Consider the following 20,715-nt stretch of genomic DNA (forward strand, 5'->3'; position numbering starts at 1 on the left):
ATACAAAAATTAGTCGGGCACGGTGGCAGGCACCTGTAGTCCCAGCTACTCGGGAGGCTGAGACATGGGAATCGCTTGAACCTGGGATGCAGAGGTTACAGTGATCCGAGATTGCACGACTGCACTCCAGTCTGGATGACAGAATGAGTCTCTATCTCAAAAAAAAAAAAAAAAAAAAAGAGGCTGGGTGCAGTGGCTCAGGCCTGTAATCCCAGCACTTTGGGAGGCCAAGGCCGGTGGATCACGACGTCAGGAATTCAAGACCAGCCTGGCCAAGATGGTGAAACCCCATCTCTATGAAAAATACAAAAATTAGCCAGGTGCGGTGGCAGGTGCCTGTAATCCCAGCTACTCAGGAGGCCGAGGCAGAAGAATCCCTTGAACCTGGGTGGCAGAGGTTGCAGTGAGACGAGATCATGCTACTGCACTCCAGCCTAGGCGATAGAGTGAGACTCCGTCCCCCACCCCAAAAAAGAACTAAAAAAAAAGAAATTGCAAAAGGCAGAGATGTGGGTTCTCCCTCAAGCCTGCAGACAGCACAACACCTTGGTTTTGGCCCAGTGAAGCTGATATTGGACTTCTGACCTCCAGAACCAGGATAGAATAAACGTGTATTGTTGGAAGTCACCAAGGTTGTGATCTCTTAAAGGCAGCCCTAGGAAACTAATCGCCTTCACTGGGCTCCCTCTTTCTGAGCCTCAGTTTCCTCATCTGTGAAAGGGGTCAATAGTGCCTACTTCCCAGGATTGTATGGGGAATGAAATGATATAACATATTCTAAGTGCTCAGCTCAGTGCCTGGCACCCAGAGGTCTGCTGTAGGGGTTACCTGGTAGCAGGGTTCGCAGAGGGGTCGCCCATCCTTCTGGTAGAAGCTCTGTCCAGCCAGCTGGCGGCGGCAGGTGCGGCATGTAAAGCACTGGGCATGGTACTGCCTTTTCATGGCCTCCACAGCCAGCTCTCGGGGGGACACGGTCTTGTGGCAGAAGGCACAGATGTCTGGGGTAAGGAAGACACAGGCCATTACTAGCCCAGCCTGCGAGGACTGTACCCAGGCACCACCCAGAACATGCCCAGGGTACCTGAGGCTCTGTCTCAAACCCTGTAAATTCCTCAAATGACAAATACAGAGGGTTATGAGGAGCATTAAAAAGGAATCTGAGTCAGGTGTGGTGGCTCATGCCTGTAATGCCAGCACTTTGGGAGGCCAAGGTGAGCGGATCACTTGAGGCCAGGAGTTCTAGACCAGCCTAGACAACATGGTGAAATCCCATCTCTACTAAAAATACAAAAATTAGCTGGGCGTAGTGGCATGCCCCTGTAGTCCCAGCTACTCATGGGGCTGAGGCAGGAGACTCACTTGAACCTAGGAGGTGGAGGTTGCAGTGAGCCGAGATCGTGCCACTGCACTCCAGTCTGGGTGACAGAGCGAGACTCTATTTCAGAAAAAAACAACAACAAAAAAGGAATTCTGGACAGCAGTTTCAGGACAAAGGGATTGTTGGCTGCCTTGACCTCCCAAAGTGCTGGGATTACAGGCATGAGCCACTATGCCCAGCCAGGAGCCACTTTATTTTATTTTATTTATTTGTTTTTGAGACGGAGGCTCACTCTGTCACCCAGGCTGGAGTGCAGTGGCACAATCTCGGCTCACTGCAACCTCTGCCTCCCGGGTTCAAGCAGTTCTCCTGCCTTGGCCTCCCAAGTGGCTGAGATTACAGGCACACACCACCACGCCCAGCTAATTTTCATATTTTTAGTAGAGACAGCGTTTCACCATGTTGGCCAGGCAGGTCTTGAACTCCTGACCTCAGGTAATCCACCTGCCTCAGCCTCCCAAAGTGCTGGGATTATAGGTGTGAGCCACCACGCCCGGCCAAGAGCCACTTTATATTCTGATATGTGACCAGCTCTGAGACGTACGAAGGAAAGAAAGTGAACAGCAGAAGGGCCTAGTTTGCTGCTTATGGAAAAATGGGGGGAGGGAGTGGGTAGACACATATTTGTATTTGCTCGTATGTGCACAGTGTCTTTGGCAGGATACATGAGAGCTCAATGACAGAGGACGCCCATCGGGAAGGAAACCGGGTGGTAAGGGGATGGGGCAGGTTGCAGGCTTCTCACTGTGTCCCCACTCGTGCTGTTTATTTTGCACCGTGTGAGGGCATTAGGTATTCAGAAAATAAAATAATGAGACAAAATTTCAAGACATTTTTGTTATCGTAGCAAACTGTGCAGACTAACATTTTAAATAGAATTTAGGTATAAAGGGGAAAAGGCTAAGGCAACACAAATTACATGGATGCCCACCTACAAAGTCCATCATTATAACATGAGCTGGGGTGGGGATGGGAAGGGGCGTCCTCACTCTCCTGGTTTCAACCTGGAAGCCCATGCTGGCCCCATGAGATGCCCCCAGAATCCTCCCAGCCCCGTGCACCCACCTGTGGACGCCTCTTTCTCAACAGGTTCTGCTGGGGGAGGTGGCAGCTCTTCCTCCACGGGCCTGAGGGGACCAGGCTGGACTGAAGGTCCCTCCGCTGGGGCCTGTGGGGATGCAGACAGGGAGTCACCCAGTGGGGACCCCAGGCAACCCTCCCAGCTCTGCTCCTCTTCTGGGTGGCAACGGGTGCAATTAGCCACATTGCACTGAGAAGGAAACCGAGGCCCAGGGAAGCAAGGGACCTGCCTAAGTCTCTCAGCAGGAAGGTTGTAGTGGCAGCTGACTTGGGGTCCCTTGATCAGCCACTGCTCCTCATCCTACTTAGGACTTTTCTGCAACCAGGCTTCCCCGTGGATGCTGGACTGAAGTGGACTAAGCCCTTGGCCTGTGATGCCCCCCATTTCTACACAACCTCTGTTAAGGGCCCAGGGTTAAAAAACAGGTTCCTGGCCAGGCGCAGTGGCTCACACCTGTAATTCCAGCACTTTGGGAGGCCCAGCTGGGTGGATCACCTGAGGTGAGTAGTTCGAGACCAGCCTGACCAACATGGTGAAACCCCACCTCTACAAAAAGTACAAAAATTAGCCAGGCATGGTGCGGGTGCCTGTAATTCCAGCTACTCAGGAAGCTGTGGCAGGAGAATCACCTTGAACCTGGGAAGCGGAGGCTGCAGTGAGCCAAGATCATGCCACTGCACTCCAGCCTGGGCGACAGAGCGAGACTCCATCTCAAAACCAACCAACCAAACAAAAACCAAATTTCCTGTGCAGCCTAAGGGATTTACGTCAGACTCAGGAAAATGTCTTCCTCAGAGCTGAAGCGTGTGTCTGCGGCGGGTGGAGCGGGGAGGCATGGCAGCCCTCTCCAGGGACCATGAAACGCTTAACCAATTTTTACCTGCTGAATAGGGACTTCTGAGAGCTTCAAAGACAGACTGCCCTCGAGCAGAAGAATGCACCAGACAAAGTCCAGGTTTAGAACCCCTGAATGCCCAGACTCCCCGTCCCTCAACCCAGGAGACCAAGGGATTTGCTGGGGAGGGCAGTACCTGTGGTGGGGGCGGGGGCGGGGGTGGGGACAGGTGCAGCTGCTGTAAGTCTGCAATGAGTGAGGTCCCCATTGGAGCAGGAGCCTCCTCTTCAGAAGGTAGGAGCACCGGAGGGGGCGGTGGAGGGGGCGGGAGGAGGTCCAGGTCAGGAAGCACATCCTCACCATCCAGGACAGGAGGAGGGGGTGGGCATCCTGCAATGGGGGAGGAGAGAGGGCTGGTCAGAGCCTCCCAGGTGGACCGGGGAGGGTTTTACTTACCCACATGGACACAGGGAGGGTAGCCGAGGGCTCGGGTTGGGGTCACCCCGGCCTGGGTTCCATCTCTAACTCTGCCACTGATTTGCTGTGTGTCCTTAGGCAAGAAACTTAATCTTAGGCCAGGAATGGTGGCTCATGCCTATAACCTCAGCACTTTGGGAGGCCGAGGTAGGCACTTTGCTTGAACCCAGAAGTTCAAGAGCAGCCTGGGCAACATAGTGAAACCTCAACTCTACTAAAAATAAAAAAAAAAATGTAGCCAGACATGGCGGCATAGGCCTATCATCCCAGCTACTTGGGAGGCTGACATGGGAGGATCACTTAAGCCCAAGAGGTTGAGGCTGCAGTGAGCTTAGATCACACCACTGCACTTCAGCCTGGGAGACAGAGCCAGACCCTGTCTCAAAAAAAAAAAAAAAAAAGGCCAGGTGCAGTGGCTCATGCCTGTAATCCCAGCACTTTGCGGGGCTGAGGCAGGCGGATCACCTGAGGTTGGAAGTTTGAGACCAGCCTGACCAACATGGAGAAACCCCGCGTCTACTAAAAATACAAAATTAGCAGGGTGTGGTGGCGCATGCCTATAATCCCAGCTACCGAGGAGGCTGAGGCAGGAGATTCGCTTGAACCCAGGAGGCAGAGGTTGCCGTGAGCTGAGATTGCACCACTGCACTCCAGCCTGGGCAACAAGAGCAAAACACCATCTTAAAAAAAAAAAAAAAATTAGGCTGGGTGTGGTGGCTCACGCCTGTAATCCCACCACTTTGGGAGGCTGAGGCGGGCAGATCACCTGAGGCCAGGAGTTTGAGACCAGCCTGGCAACCATGGTGAAACCCCATCTCTACTAAAAACGCAAAAATTAGCTGGGTGTGGTGGTGGGCGCCTGTAGTCCCAGCTACTCAGGAGGCTGAGATAGAAGAATGGCGTGAACCCGGAAGGCGGAACTTGCAGTGAGCCGAGATCACGCCACTGCACTCCTGCCTGGGCGACAGAGCGAGACTTTGTCTCAAAATATACATATATATATACACACACACAAAAATTAGCTAGGCTTGGTGGTGAGAGTTTGCAGTCCCAGCTCCTTGGGACGCTGAGGTGGGAGGATTGCTTGAGCGAGGGAGGTTGAGGGTACAGTGAGCTGTGATCATGCCACTGCACTGCACTCCAGCTTGGGTGACAGAACAAGACCCTATCTTGGAAAAAATAAAAAAAGAAATGCAAATTTTGGGGCCCCACGGCAGATCTGCTGAATCAAGAAATACCTGGGGCGGGACCCAGCAGCTGTGCTGGAACGGACGGTGGCTGTGTTGGTACAGGCCCGGGTGACGCTGCTGCTGACTCAGCGGAAGTGTGAGAACCAGACCCCGATGAGCTCACGGAGTCAGGAACCAGGTGTTGGAGAGGTAGTGTAAGAGTGCTGTGGCCTCTCCCAGTGCCTGCCTCCCGGTGCAGGGCCCACAGGCTGTGATGGGCGGGCAGGAATTCAAGGGAGAAGCAGGGGGACCTAAGGCCCCAGGGCAGGTGGGAAGAAAGGGGGTCCCAGACCTGCTCGAGGATGACTCTGAGAGGACATGCACTAGGCAGACAGCAGGTGGCAGGCAGCCTTCGGTGTAGACGGTTTCAAGCAGCTGGCAGCATCCCCAGGGCCTGGGGCCAGCCTTTGTGTCAGACCAGGCACATGACCAAGCTGGTCACCTAAAACTTACCTCACTTCAGGGAGACTGAACCCCAAGATCCCTGTGCTCTGTTTGAGGGTATCAAATTGGCAGACGAAACGGCCGGCCAGCCATGCTGACCAGTGACAGGCCAGTCCTTCCCAGGCAAGTTTGATCTTGTTCCCACACTCCCAAGATCCTCTTCCCATAATCTCAACAACCATGAAAATGCCCCGGAAATGCCAGGCGCCACTGCACTCCAGCCTGGGCAACAAGAGCAAAACGCCATCTAAAAAAAAAAAAAAAAACTTAGTCTGGGTGTGGTGGCTCACGCCTGTCATCCCAGCACTTTCGGAGGCCGAGGCGGACGGATCACGAGGTCAGGAGGTCGAGACCATCCTGGCTAACACGGTAAAACCCCGTCTCTACAAAAAATACAAAAATTAGCTGGGTGTGTTGGTGGGCACCTGTAGTCCCAGCTACTGAGGAGGCTAAGACAGAAGAATGGCGTGATCCCGGGAGGCGAAGCTTGCAGTGAGCCGAGATCGTACCACTATACTCCAGCCTGGGCAACAGAGTGAGACTCTGTCTCAAAAAAAAAAAAAAAAAAAAAAAAAAAAAGAGAAAAGAAAAGAAAAAAAGAAAATGTCCCAGAAATTCTGACATCTAGTCTTATTATTTCCCAGACTTCCTTGCCCACCCAGAAGGGGCACATATTTTTGTTTCCAGTTGGATCCTATGTCCTGATGTGTGAATTTTGTCAAGATGGCCCTCCTATACATCGAGGTAGCTGGGAGGAGCCTGTGTTCTTGGGATGCGAGATTAGGAAGGAAAGATCAACGTGGGAGTATCCGTCACAAGCAGGAAGCACGTTCCAGAAACATATGCGCACTCAAACCCACGTGGCCCCTTGTCTTGACCCCTTTCTGGCTTCCTGTAATCAGCACTTCCAACTGATCGCTAGCTGATTTCTATGACAGACAGGGCTGCCCCAGCCCTGCTCAAGGACAGCAAGACACCTGACTAGGCACCTGGAAGACTCCAGGGACTGCTACCCTGGGCTGGCCTCTTCCCTTTAGCATCTCAGCTGGTACCCTGTCAGATGATGACCCACCCCCTGCCCCAGGGCCCTGGGCTGTCACCCTTCCTCACTCCTGCCCCGCCCGACAGCTGAGACTTTCCACAGGAGACACAGGGAAGAGGACTGGAAGGTTCCCTGTCACCATGGCAACGGGGCCAGTCCGACCAGGCCCAAGGGAATGGAACACTCATTAGTGCTGTGTTCATTTTGTGACTGATGGTCACATCCACACACACATTTCCACTTTCCAGAAGAGGACCCTGAGGCCCAGAGCAAGGAGAGGGCTCACTCCGCTCATACAGCAAGAGAACAGCAAAGCCCAGGAGAAAACAAAGGCACTTTAAAAGACCCTTTACCCACCAAATTCCCTCCTGCCTCAGGGCCTCTGCACCGCCCCTCAGACTTCACCTCCCCCTGGCCAGCTCCATGCTGACATTCAGGTTTCAGCTGAAATGTCACCTCTTCAGAGAAGCCATCCTGAGCACCCTATGAAAAGCTGCCCCTCGGCGAGGCACAGTGGCTCACACCTGTAATCCTGGCACCTTGGGAGGTCGAGGCGGGCAGATCACCTGAGGTCAGGTGTTCGAGACCAGCCTGAACAACATGGCAAAACCCTGTCTCTACTAAAAATACAAAAATTAGCCAGGCATCGTGGTGCATGCCTGTAATCCCAGCTACTCAGGAGGCTGAGGCTGAGGCAGGAGAATGGCTTGAACCTGGGAGGTAGAAGTTGCAGTGAGCTGAGATTGCACCACTGCACTCCAGCCTGGTGACCGAGTGAGACTCTGTTTCAAAACAAACAAAAAAGCTGCCCCTCCTCACCCCTCCACCATGCTTCACTCCATGAGAGCGCATGTGTCTGCCCGACATCAGACATCGTATCTTCATTATGTGTGCTCCCTACACTGGGATGGAAGCTTCGTGCAGGCTCAAAACCTTATGTCTCAGCACTTTCCGTGTGACATGGACAAGGCTAAACACTCTACATGCGTATTAACTCATTTAATCCTCATAACCACATTCCGAGGGAGGTACTATCTTTATCCCTGTTTTACAGATTAGGAAACTGAGGCACGAGAGGTTAAGTGGCCCGCCAACATCACCCAGCTGAGAAATGGAGAAGCCAGGGTTCACACCCAGGCAACTGGGTTCCAGAATCTGCCTGGCACTTAGTAGGCACTGAATGAACGAACAAATGAATGAATGAATGATGCTGGAGCCCGCCCCTTCCTCCCCACCTCTGCCTCTGACCTGGTCTTCCCCAAAGTCCCTTCTGCTCTTACCTCCATTGGAAAGCTGCAGAGGTGCAGCTGGCACTGTGGTTGCAGCCTTGCCAGGGGGTGTCCAGGGGCTGGGCCTCCTCGCCAAGCCAGCCTCGGGTGTCTTCACTGGGGCAGGAGGCGCCCAGGGGCGGCCACGCCGGGCCTCACAAACCGCCTGCCTCACTTCCTCCGCCACAGCCACATCGCGGCGCGGGGGTGCCAGGGTGATAAAGACAGACGATGCCACCCTCTTCTCAGGCTTTGAGGCCATGGCTTCAGCTCCTGGTGTGGCTAGGGACAGAGTGGGGCATGGCACGGGATTGCCACCTGGACACACAGACACCCTTCCCCGAGAGGCAGAGAGCCTCCCTCCTCCCAAAAAGACAGGTCAGCCACCCTACCCCCCCAACAACTCAGTCCAGCACCCAGCCCAGCCAGAGAGGGGGTGGGGGTGTCCTGCTAGGGAAGACAGGGCCCACCAGGGGACTTGGCCACGGGGTGAGACCCGGAAGTCCTGACTGCCCCTCGCCCGAACCTGCACACCTAGGGAAGCAAAGGGCGGCCCTCACCAATGATCACTTTTCCTCGTCTAACACCTGTGAGAAAGGAACAGCTCCTTCAGCTCCCAGCCCCAGCAGGGCTGACTTCTGTTCCCAGCCTGGAGTCCCGCCTGCCTGCTGGGCCACACCCCAAGTGACCTCCCTCACCTGGGATCAGATTCTCCTGGAAGGGCTGAAGTCCTGGAGGCTCAGGCTAGCTCCACTTTGGAAGGGAAAGAGAACAGATCAGGATCTGTCAGGGCGTCAGGGCTGGGCTCCAGTGGCGGAGTGGGCGGGGGCAGTGAGAGCTGCCCTGAGCACATTATCCTCATTAACTCATAAACACAAGGTGGCTGTGGGGCAAGCACTATCACCACCTACCTAACACATCAAGCAATTGAGACTCAGAGAGAAGTCACCTGTCCAGGGTCACACAATGGTGAGGTAGCATTGGAACCCAGAGCCCAGGCTCTGGGCCACTTTGCTCTGCTTTGCCCTTTCCCAGCCCTGCACACGAGCCAGCACCCTCCTTGCTTGCTTTCTAGTACTGGAATCTCTCACTCCACCCAATCTCCAAAACCCGGGTCCTGGTTCAGGCCTGGGCAGTGGGCAGGGGGCAAGGGCAGAGATGGGGAGGTTCCATGGCCTCTGGTCTCACCTCCTAACCCTGATCTTTCTAGAGCATCAGTCTCTTTTTCCTTTACTCAAAAGCCTTCCATGGGCTGGGCATGGTGGCTCACAGCTGTAATCCCAGCATTTTGGGAGGCTGAGGCAGGTGGATCACTTGAGGTCAGGAGTTCGAGACCACCCTGACCAACATGGTGAACCCCCCCACCTCTACTAAAAATACAAAAATTAGCCATGCGTGATGGTGGGCACCTGTAATCCCAGCTACTTGAGAGGGTGAGGCTTGCTTGAACCTGGGAGGCCGAGGTTGCGGTGAGCCGAGATTGCAACACTGCACTCCAGCCTGGGCAACAGAGCGAGACTCTGTCTTAGAAAAAAAAAAAAAAAAAATGCCGGGCGCGGTGGCTCACGCCTGTAATCCCAGCACTTTGGGAGGCCGAGGCAGGCGGATCACAAGGTCAGGAGATCGAGACCACGGTGAAACCCCGTCTCTACTAAAAATACAAAAAAAAATGAGCCGGGCGCAGTGGCGGGCGCCTGTAGTCCCAGCTACTCGGGAGGCTGGGGCAGGAGAATGGCGTGAACCCAGGAGGCAGAGCTTGCAGTGAGCCAGGATCGCGCCACTGCACTCCAGCTTGGGCGACAGAGCAAGACTCCGTCTCAAAAAAAAAAAAAAAAAAAGGTGGGAAGTGGTGGCTCATACCTGTAATCCCAGCACTTTGGGAGGCTGAGGCAGGTGGATCACCTGAGATCTAGAGTTCGAGACCAGCCTGGCCAACATGGTTAAACCCCATCTCTACTAAAAATACAAAAATCAGCCGGGTGTACTGGCGGGCGCCTGTAATCCCAGCTATTTGGGAGGCTGAGGCAGGAGAATCACTTGAACCCGTGGGGGTGGAGGCTGCAGTGAGCTGAAATGGCACCATTGCACTCGAGCCTGGGCAACAAGAGCGAAACTCTGTCCGAAAAAAAAAAAAAAAAAAAATGCATGGCTCTCCACCACCTCAGGATGAAGTCCAACTGCGGCGGCCTCAGCCTCTTTGAGCCCCTGGACCACTTGCCCTTCCTATGTCCTCTCTCTTGCCTTGCAGTGTTTCTCCTCTGGTTTTCCTCTCCTGCCCCCATAGGGTGAATTTCAGCTTTCTCTTAGAGGCCCAGCTCAAACATCACCTCGTCCACAAGGCGCCCCCTGATTCCTGGCCCTCTCCAAGGGCGGTTTCCTGCTGCCAAGGGTGGAAGAAGGTGATGACAGCCCCAGGGCAGGACAGGCTGGCTCACAAGCTCACTATCAAGGCATCTGACCTTCAGCGGTGTCTGCATTCTTTGTGTGTCTAGAGGATAGCTCAGAGTGCAGGCATCAAAGCACAGATCCAGCTGGGTCGGTGGCTCACACCTGTGATCATAGCACTTTGGGAGGTGGGCGATCACTTGAGGTCAGGAGTTTAAGACCATCCTGGCCAACACGGTGAAACACTGTCTCTACTAAAAATACAAAAATTTGGCCAGGTGTGGTGGCTCATGCCTGTAATCCCAGCATTTTGGGAGGGCAAGGTGGATGGATCACGAGGTAAGGAGTTCAAGACCACCCTGGCCAAGATGGTGAAACCCTGTCTCTACTAAAAATACAAACATTAGCTGGGCATGGTGGCGGGCACCTGTAATTTCAGCTACTCGGGAGGCTGAGTCAGAGAATTGCTCAAACCCGGGGGGCAGAGGTTGCAGTGAGCCGAGATTGCACCACTGCACTCCAGCCTTGGCCACTGAGCAAGACTCTGTCTCAAAAAAAAAAAAAAAAAAAAAAGAACAAAGCTTAGAAGCGGCCCCAGAGGTTTTTTTTTTTTTTTTTGGAGTAGGGAATAAGGAGTAGGAAGGAGGACTGTGGGGGTGGCCCCCCTGAGCTGCACATTCACTGCCCCAAGGCTGCAGCCTCTAGCTGGTCTGGGTGGCTGGCTGGATCCCTGCCTCCTTCCTTCCTTTGGACAGGAAATGACTTTCCCTCCCTTTGTTCCCACTTTTCTCCACTTATCTAATTGGATCTGTGATTCACTCTGTGGGCCGGGGGTGGGGGTGGAGGGGGAATTAGCCACGTGTGGTGGCATGCACCTGTAGTCCCAGCTACTTAGGAGGCTGAGGCAGGAGAATCAGTTGAATCCTGGGAGGTGGAGGTTGCAGTGAGCTGAGATTGAGCCACTGCACTCCAGCCTGGGTGACAGTGTGAGACTCTCTTTCAAAAAAAAAAAAAAAAAAAAAATCAGAGAGCATGGTGGCACCCTGATACCCTGATGTCAGGAAAAGGACATTATTTCCCATCTCTCAGGTAGTTCCTGCTGACAGGAGCCTCTCTGGCCAAGGCTGAGGTGGGGCCACAGGTGGGAAAGCTGGGCGTCCAGTGAGCCCACCAGATCTCACCAGGCACCCAATGCCTGTACCCAGGGCTAAACATGTCTCCTTTTCTATCTTACTCTTCAGGTTTCCCTGCTTATCTCAAAGTGCACTGGCCACTTTGGGTTCTCAGCCAGTGATGGGTGATAATAAAAACAGTAACACGTGCTCCTAAATTCCTGTTAAGTTGGTTTATGTGTTTGGCTAAAATATATAGCTCAGTCTGATAATAAAATATCTATTCTGAGTAAGAAACCAATATATTAGGAAAGAGCTTCAAAACTTATTTAAAAGTACTTCTCTTTTGCTTCCGGGTTTGGAAATGATGTCTGGAAGTATGTATGTTTACGCTGGCTGTCTCAAGCTTTAGTTTTATACTTTGTTATGAGTTTAAGAATCTATTTTTGTCAGCCAGGCACGGTGGCTCATGCCTGTAATTCCAGCACTTTGGGAGGCTGAAGCAGGCGCATCATGAGGTCAGGAGATCGAGACCATCCTGGCAAACACGGTGAAACCCCGTCTCTACTAAAAAATACAAAAAAAAATTAGCCAGGCTTGATGGCAGGGGCCTGTAGTCCCAGCTACTTGGGAGGCTGAGGCAGGAGAGTGGCATGAACCCGAGCTTGCAGTGAGCCGGAACCCGAGCTTGCAGTGAGCCGAGTTCGTGCCACTGCACTCCAGCCTGAGCAACAGAGCGAGACTCCCTCTCAAAAAAAAAAAAAAAAAAAAAAAAAAGAATCGGCCCGGGGCGGTGGCTCAAGCCTGTAATCCCAGCACTTTGGGAGGCTGAGACGGGTGGATCACGAGGTCAGGAGATCGAGACCATCCTGGCTAACATGGTGAAACCCCGTCTCTACTAAAAAATACAAAAAAAAAACCTAGCCGGGCGAGGTGGCGGGCACTTGTGGTCCTGGCTACTCGGAAGGCTGAGGCAGGAGAATGGTGTAAACCCGGGAGGCGAAGCTTGCAGTGAGCTGAGATCCGGCCACTGCACTCCAGCCTGGGCAACACAGCGAGACTCTGTCTCAAAAAAAAAAAAAAGAATCTATTTATGTATTTTTGTTAACAATGTTCAGAGTGCGTGCATGTGAGATTTAAAGAAATACCAAACAACTCACTGATAAGGCACTTATCTCGTGCCAGGCCCTGTGCCAAGTGCTATATGTGCCTCAAAACTCACCAGCCTCTCAATCTAGCTGCAAGAAAGGCCCATCCTGCCCCCACTTCGTAGATGGACCCTATGAGGTTCCAAGAGGTTAAGTGACTTTCCCAGGCCATCCATGGCACTCAGAATTCTAATGGAACATCATCCAAAAGTCCCCAGACACACTTTTCCTTTCTTGGGTGGCACAAGGTCGCCCAAGTTCCCAGGCCTGTTCTCACTCTAGAGTGGCCCAATCCAGACCAGAAATCTTGTGGTCGGCAAGTTCCAGGCTAGTCCCTAGGGGCTGCTGTGGGCCTTCGGGATGGCCCTCCGCCTCCTCCCACCCAGCCCTGACCCTTCCTCCACTCCTCCAGGAAGTCGGATCTGCCTGGTTTCTCGGAAAATGTCCAGCACTGAGGCCAGATGTTCACAGCTGGGCAGCCCCCATACCTCCCAAGAAGTGACTGTAGGGACCTCAGGCCCCAGGGGGACTAAGCTGGGGAGTTTCAAAGCCCTGTCAATCCCATCAGGAAAGGGAGCCCCGGCTTCCCCCCGGTCCCACTGCCCCCCATTCAGCTGGGAGCAGGCTGTAAGTTCCCCAGGGCAGTGTCCCAGTCAGTCGCGCCCAGGGGACCCTCCGCCCCCACTCTTCCTCCCCCAGAGAGCGAATCACAGATCCAGTTAGATAAGTGGAGAAAAGTGGGAACAAAGGGAGGGAAAGTCATTTCCTGTCCAAAGGAAGGAAGGAGGCAGGGATCCAGCCTGCCACCCAGCCCAGCTAGAGGCTGCAGCCTAGGGGCAGAGGATGTGCAGCTCAGGGGGGCCACCCCCACAGTCCTCCTTCCTACTCCTTATTCCCTACTCGAGAAAGAAAGAAAGAAAAAAAAACCTCTGGGGCCACCTCTAAGTTTTGTTCTTTTTTTTTTTTTTTTTTTTTTTTTTTTTGAGACAGAGTCTTGCTCAGTGGCCAAGGCTGGAGTGCAGTGGTGCAATCTCGGCTCACTGAAACCTCCGCCTCCCAGGTTCAAGCGATTCTCCTGCTTCAGCCTCCGAGTAGCTGGGATTACAGGTGTGTGCCACCACACCCGGCTAACTTTTGTATTTTTAGTAGAGACCGGGTTTCACCATGTTGGCCGGAATGGTCTCCAACTCCTGACCTCAGGTTATCCGCCCGCCTCGGCTTCCCAAAGTGCTGGGATTACAGGCGTGAGCCACCGCGTCCGGCCAGCTTTGTTCTTTAATGACTGGATAAAGCAGTGTACCTTTGAGCACGGAATTAAACTTAGGCAGTGGCGGCGGGGACAGTACCCCAACCCCTCCCACCTTGCAGCTTAGGGGAGGGATTCCCTCAACCTCTCTCCCACCCCAGGGAAACAGAGGAGGTAGAGAGCTGGGTTCACACGGGGCCCCACTTCTTTCCTGCGGGGTGACCCCGAACAGGTCACCGAAACTCTCTGGTCTCGTTTTTTTCATAAAGTGAGAATGAGTGTGTCCCTAGGGCGCTGAGAGTATATATAAAGAAAGAAGACTCAGGGTCTAGGCCCTTGGAAGGGGCAAAGAGAAGGACAGCTGGTTAGGCAGCGGCTGAGCGGGAGAAGCAGCCCGGGGGCTGGGCTCGGCTGGGGGTGCCTCCAGGACCCGGACAGAGCCTACACCGTCATTAAGAGCAGGAATCTGGGCGCGGCCCCAGCCTCTCCCCGGGGTCCTCTGGCTTGGGCGGGAGGTGAGGGGTAGGGAGGGCGCCAAGATCGCCCCAGGGCACACACCTAGGGATCGGCCATCTCCACACCTTCTCAGCCCCCGACAGGCGCGTGAGGCCCAAAGAGGAGCAGCCCCGGGGCCCGTCCCTCCCCTTGCCTGACCCTGGTTGGGAAAAGGGGCCCAGAGCTCCCCGGGGCTCCGGAAACGCGGGACCCTCCGCAGGCAGCCGAGCAGGGCGGCCGCCGGGGTCACAGCGGGGCGCCGCCGGGGCTTTAATTGGATCCATGTGCGGGACTCCGGCCCTTTGTGCGGGAGCTTCCGCCCAGCGCGCCCGGTCCCCGGCTCCCGCTCCCGCTCCCGGGCTGGGACTTGGCCCTCCGCCACCCTCACTGAGCCCTCGCTCCGAACCTGCCGACCCCCCGACTCCGCGGACAGAGACCAAGAGACTGGGACGCAAAGGGCGTGATGACCGCACCCCCCACCCACAGGCCCCTCCAGGGGCTCCGCGCCAGGGGTCCCGGCTGGGGACAGAGCAGGCTCCGGCCGAGCGCTGCCCGCGCTGTCACCTGTGTGCACCGGGGGCAGGGACGGAGGGACGCGATCCCCACCCACCCGGCCGGCTTACCTGGGCCGCCAGCGTCCCGGCGGCTCCGATCCGACGCCCGCGACAGCGGAGCCCGGAGCCGCGGGGCCTCCCGCCCCCTCCGCCCGTCCGCCCTCCCCGCCCCCTCGGCTCCCTCCGCCCCGCCGCCCCGCGCCGCGTTACCATAAAAGGTGAGGCTCGCGGGGAGGGGGCGCGGGATTCCCGCCCCGCGGAAGCGGCCCCTACCTGCCCCCCAACCTGCCCGGCCGCGCCTCGCGCCGCCCCCTCCCCCTCCCCCTCCCCCTCCTTTTGTTCCCTGGACCACATCTCCCCTCCCCCTTGGCACAGGCCCGGGGGTGGGGATGGGGGGATGGGGAGTGGGGATGGGGGATAGGGTGTGGGGATGGGGGGGTAGGGGGGATGGGGAGTGGGCGTGGGAGGATGGGAGTGGGGGTGGGGTTCCTTCTCTCCCGGTTGCCCACCCCGTCGCATCCTTTATGGACCCCAAGTGGTCCCTGTCCTTCCCCTTCCGTCACTCTCCTGCGTTGGCGACCCCACCTACCCTGTCCGGCGGAGGTGAGCGCTTACACCCTGGTTTGGCTCTGGGATCCGCTGGGGTCCTGCATCAAACCGACCAGGGTTCTGCGGCCGTTCACTAAGCGTGAGACCTGGAGCAGTCAGGCCACCTCCTGAGCCTCAGTATCTTCATCTGTAAAGTGGAGGTAGCCACTGCCTACCTCTCCAGGTTGTCCTGAGGATAAAAGATGACAGTCACAGCCAGGACTGTGATTAATAGTGGTTAATATATGCTGGGTTGGGGGCTTTTTCCGGGAGTGTCCCTGGGGGTGGGGGTCTCAGAGACCCCCAGTGGAGCAGGTCACTTTGTTCTGCTCTCCTGGGCCGTAAGCCCTCTGCAGGTGGGTCCTGGTGTACCCGGGGACAGGAGCTCTGGAAGGCAGGGCCCGGCTGGTCCTGTGGCTGAACCCCTCCCTCCCCCTCCCAGCTGAAGCAGATAGGACAGGAGCCGGAGGGGAGGCAGAGCCTGGACTCTGGGGCCTGGGATGGGGCCGGGATGGACTGCCAGGGTCCCTAGAGGCCTCAGGAACATTGTGGGGAAAGGAATCTGGGTCTGATTCACAGGCAAACAGATTGTTCTTTTGATTAAAGCCACAGTGACTGAGGCTGGAGGAGCGCTGGACCCAGCGCCATCTGTGGGGCGGCCAGGCAGGATTTGCCCCTCTCCTGCAACCCCTCAGCTAGTCACCCCTCCAGGGTGGCTCTGGGACTGGCTCTGGGGCTGTTTCTGAGGCAGGCTGGTTTATGAGGGTCGGAGGAGGCTGCTTCCGCCCTCACCCACTGATCATTGCCCCTCCCATCCCTCTTGTTGCCCCTTTTCCCGTCTGATCCTCGAAGCCAGGCTGCAGTAACAGCAGCAGTAACTGCAGCAGTCCCAGCAGCTGCTATTGACAGGGGCTTTCTAGGTGCGGGGACCCATCCTCATCCCCATCCTCATCCCACAAGAGCCCTGGGCGCCAGGGCTGGTGATTCCTGTTCACAGTCAAGGACACTGAGACCCAGAGAGGCTCAAGGCCACACTAGGGGCAAATGACAGAGCCAGATTCAAACCAGAGCCACTGTGTCCCTGGGCACACAGCTCTGCTAGTCTCAGGAACAGGCACCACTGCCACCCTTTACAGATTCGGAAGCCGGGGCTTGGAGGTGATGAGAGTTCTGCGCAGCAGGGCGAGGCTGGAACTCAAGGCTGAGTCCCCGCTCGGCTCATTCCTGGCTTGGCAGTGATATCCTGCCCCCGCACCCCCCACAAAACCTCAGCTTTGCAGCACTCTTTGGAGGAGACTTCCCCATACCCTCCACCGGGAGGGAAACACTGAATGCCAGAGACAGGAAGGACGCAAAGGAGGAAGGTGCGATCTGGGGCTTTTCAGGCGCTTTTGGCTGTAGAACCCCTTTACAAGTGCTTAGTGACCCGAAAGTTTATTGAAGAGATAAAAGTAGAGCTGCCTGCCCTCACCTCCATGACATCCCCTGAACCACCTGTTGCACCCCCAGGTGGGATAGTGAGGCAACGAAGGGTTGATTTGGGGCCTTGTTCAAGGTCACGCTGACTTAATCTAGGACCCAGGCTTCCCACATCTGCTCTGGGACAGTCCAAGGGGAATGAGGAGTTCAACCGCCTCTGCTTACCTGCCTCCAGCACCCCAGGCCGCCTGTTCCACCGCCACCACTGCTCCCGGCTGGAGGGGTTCGACCTGGCCCGCAGCAGCCCGGGTGTCGATGTCACCGATCGGCAGGTGCCAAACTTCCTGCAACAGAAACCCAGGAAGTGCCCTGGACGAGAACACACGCCCTTTGTCTGCCAGCGCAGAGGCTCTGCTGCCCTCCACCCTCCCTGCCAGGCTCCCGAGGGCTTTCTTCTCCCTCATATGGCCCCAGCAGGCAAGGGGCTCAATCTTCTATAAGGATGGTGGCAGCTGAGACCCTGAGTGGCAGGGAAGGGGTGGCAGAGAGGTTTGAGGGCTTGCCGGGGCGGGGGTGGTACCTCCACAGTGGAGAGCTTTGACTGAGCGGACACTGGCCGGGCACCCACTGTGTGCAATGCATGAGTCAAGGAGACGACAGGATCAAATCAGACATGATCAGTCCTTGTCCCCACAGACCTTACAGGGAGGTTGGGTGGAGCAAACCATAAAGTAAATTAGCATCATCATAACCAATAGTAAAATGTGCTATGAAGGAATGGACAAGGGTCTGAGACAAAAGGGGGTGGGTGGGGGTGAAGTGGGGATGGGAAAACGTCTGTGAGGAGGTGAGGGTTAAGTTGAGATGGGGAGGAGCCAGTGTGAGAATAGGGACGAATATTCCCAGGGAAAGGGGGCAGAGGGGAAAACTTGGGCTTTCTTTTTTTTTTTTTTTGTTGAGACAGAGTCTCGCTTTGTCGCCCAGACTGGAGTGCAGTGGCCGGATCTCAGCTCACTGCAAGCTCCGCCTCCCGAGTTCACGCCATTCTCCTGCCTCAGCCTCCCGAGTAGCTGGGACTACAGACGCCCGCCACCTCGCCCGGCTAGGTTTTTGTATTTTTTAGTAGAGACAGGGTTTCACCGTGTTAGCCAGGATGGTCTCGATCTCCTGACCTTGTGATCCGCCCGTCTCGGCCTCCCAAAGTGCTGGGATTACAGGCTTGAGCCACCGCGCCCGGCCACTTGGGCTTTCAAGGTCAGACATCAGCTTGGCAGACAGCCTCGGAAGCCCCTTGGGCCTCCCAGCTTCTTCCTCCATCCCCCATCCTCCACCCTACCTGCTTAGAGTCAGGTCAGTCCAATGCGTATTTCCTGGGTGCTGCTGTGTGTGGGGCCCTGTGCTAGGCAGGGCAGGGAGAGGAGCAGCATAGAGAAAAGGGAGCTCCCCCATGGTGGCTGGGTCAGATGGGGACACAGATATAGCTGTGAGTAACATCAGTGTCTGGAAGCGATTCCAGCTCTGCCATTTGCCAACCTTCGGCAAATCACGTCTTTCTGGGCCTCAGTTTCTTCTTGCAAAAGAGGGGTTGCAAACCCAGGTTTGTCCCTTGTGGCTTCATAGCGATAATCTGGTGGGGTAAATGTGGGTAAAAATACCTGGTGCTCCGTAGGTGTTCAAAGATGAATTCCTTTGCTCTCCCCACCACATAAAGGATAGAAGTTTTAGTAAGAGGGACAAAGTGCTGAAGGGAAGGGAAGGACGTGACTTTGTCCTGCAAGAGAATCCAAGGAACATCCATGGCTCCTGATAGCCCAGCACTGCTTTCCCTGATTCTGATAACCAGTCAGTTTCTGTTTGGGGAACCTCTCTTCCACTCTCAGTGCCTGGGGTTAAGATGGGACTCCTACATCCCCTGGCTCTGCAGATGTATGTATACATGACCCACATCTAGCCAATCATGGTGGCTGTTAGTTCTAAAATAAGCTCCCTGGGCTTGTTGACTGGCAGAATACAAGCTTGACACCACTTTTGCCCCTCACTTGGACCACCACAGAGGACAGCAGAGCAAAGAGATAGAGAAAGAAAGATAACTGATTTCATCACTTAAGCTGCTGGATCCAGCCATGCCTGCAAGTCCTACTACCAGACCTCCAGAGTCAATGCATTTTTTTCCCCTTACTTTTTATTTTTTATTCTTTTGAGACAGAGTCTTGCTTTGTCACCCAGACTGGAGTACAACTATGGGCTCCCTTACTTTTTCTTTTCTTTTCTTTTTTTTTTTTTTTTTGAGACAGAGTCTTGCTCTGTCACTCAGGCTGGAGTGCAGTGGCATGATTTCCTGCCTCAGCCTCCCCAGCAGCTGGGACTACAGGCGCACGCCACCATGCCTGGCTAATTTTTTTGTATTTTTTTTTTAGTAGAGATGGGGTTTCACCGTGTTAGCCAGGATGGTCTTGATCTCCTGACCTTGTGATCCGCCCGCCTCGGCCTCCCAAAGTGCTGGGATTACAGGCATGAGCCACCGTGCCTGGCCCTTACTTTTTCTTAAACCAGTTAAAATTGTGTTTCTCCAGTTATTTGTTGCGCTTTTTCTCCTTGTTCTAAATAAATAGTCATGAGGCTGGGTGCAGTGGCTCACGCCTATAATCACAGCACTTTGGGAGGCCAAGGCAGGCAGATCGTTTGAGGTCAGGAGTTTGAAACCAGCCTGGCCAACATGTCAAAACCCTGTCTCTACTAGAAATACAAAAATTAGCCAGGCATGGTGGCAGGCGCCTGTAATCCCAGGTACTCAGGAGGCTGAGGCAGGAGAATTGCTTGAACCTGGGAGGCAGAGATTGCAGTAAGCTGAGATCGCACCACTGCACTCCAGCCTGGGTGACAAGAGCCAAACTCTGTCTCAAAAACAAAAAAATTAGCTCAGCGTGGTGGCAGGCACCTGTAATCCCCGCTACTCGGGAGGCTGAGGCAGGAGAATTGCTTGAACCCTGGAAGTGGAAGTTGCAGTGAGCCGAGATCGTGCCACTACACTCCAGCCTAGACAACGCGAGACTCCGCCAAAAAAGAAAAAAGGAAAAAAAGTCAAGTGGGAATTGACCAGGCCACAGCTAGAGCCACATGGTGTCCACTCTCAGGCTCCAATCCTGTGTCCAAACTGCCTCACCCAGGCAGATCCCAGCTTCCCAAGACCTGGCTGTGACAATATTGTCTGGGTGTTAATCCCCCTCAGGTTTAGGGGCCTGAACTGGCTCTGACCAGGTGTGCTGGTTCCCACGGCCAGGCCGTCCACTCAGCAAATCAGCACAGGCTCCAGGGTGAGGAGGGTGAGAAGTGTGGGAGAGGCCAAGGAGGGGCCTGAGGCTCGGCGGACTGAGGGGGCCCCTCTTCGCCCTAGGACTTGCCAGTCAGGGCCCCTCTGCCCCTTATTTGGGAGGGTCTCTGAGCCAGCCCCAAACCCTCACTGATCCCGGCCCCCTCTTGAGCCCCCATCCCACTGGGATCCTCCGCTCCCAGCAGCATCTTCCCACCATCCGCCCTTGCTGATCTATCTCCACACCCTCAAGCCCTGAGCCTTCTCCTTACTAAAGCACAACGTGGCCTGGAACCTGCCATTGCCCCTGTGGGTCTCCCCCTCTTCTCTCTTAGCCAGAGGTGGGCTTATTGTGAAGTTAATAAAACTTATGCTCATGGCCTTACTTCCATGGCCCCTGTGAAGGCTGGGAGTTGCTCGGAGTTACAGAGTGTTCTAGACAAGGAGGGAAGCCAGTTTCTCTCAGGAAGCATGTCCATGAAGCACGCCTAGCAAACTGTCCAGGGAGACATCAGAAGAAGGACCCAAATCTCCAAGTCTGCAGTCATTTGTTGTGCTTTTTTTCCTTGTTCTAAATAGTCACTTTTGGCCAGGCACAGTGGCTCAAGCCTGTAATCCCAGCATTTTGGGAGGCTAAGGTGGGCGGATCACCTGACGTCAGAAGTTCGAGACCATCCTGGCCAACATGGTGAAGCCCTGTCTCT

At 55.1% G+C, this 20,715-nt stretch overlaps 1 protein-coding gene across 17 annotated transcripts in view; it reads right to left on the minus strand.

Annotated features, from left to right (window-relative positions):
* The window catches only part of FBLIM1 (filamin binding LIM protein 1), a 31,331-nt gene extending 14,310 nt beyond the window's left edge, over positions 1-17,021 (minus strand). For 2 of the 17 annotated variants that reach the window (XR_012425769.1, XM_045380010.3), the window contains exons 1-6: positions 14,764-14,817; positions 8,289-8,341; positions 7,767-8,036; positions 3,491-3,684; positions 2,444-2,546; positions 829-998 (exon numbers count right to left, since the gene is read on the minus strand). Coding sequence is in view for 15 of the 17 variants with exons in the window: in XM_045380010.3 (XP_045235945.1) it covers positions 829-998; positions 2,444-2,546; positions 3,491-3,684; positions 7,767-8,016 (717 nt within the window). In the remaining 2 variants the exon portion in view is untranslated. Of the gene's footprint in view, positions 1-828; positions 999-2,443; positions 2,547-3,490; positions 3,685-7,766; positions 8,037-8,288; positions 8,342-8,452; positions 8,508-10,213; positions 10,303-14,763; positions 14,818-14,904; positions 15,008-15,283; positions 15,801-16,926 lie in introns of those variants that run through there. The other 15 variants (XR_012425768.1, XM_015442351.4, XM_045379991.3 and 12 more) reach the window with 14 other exon arrangements.
* Between the last annotated feature and the right edge of the window lie 3,694 nt (positions 17,022-20,715).

This window comes from Macaca fascicularis, chromosome 1, assembly GCF_037993035.2.
Source record: "Macaca fascicularis isolate 582-1 chromosome 1, T2T-MFA8v1.1".
Taxonomy (NCBI): domain Eukaryota; kingdom Metazoa; phylum Chordata; class Mammalia; order Primates; family Cercopithecidae; genus Macaca; species Macaca fascicularis.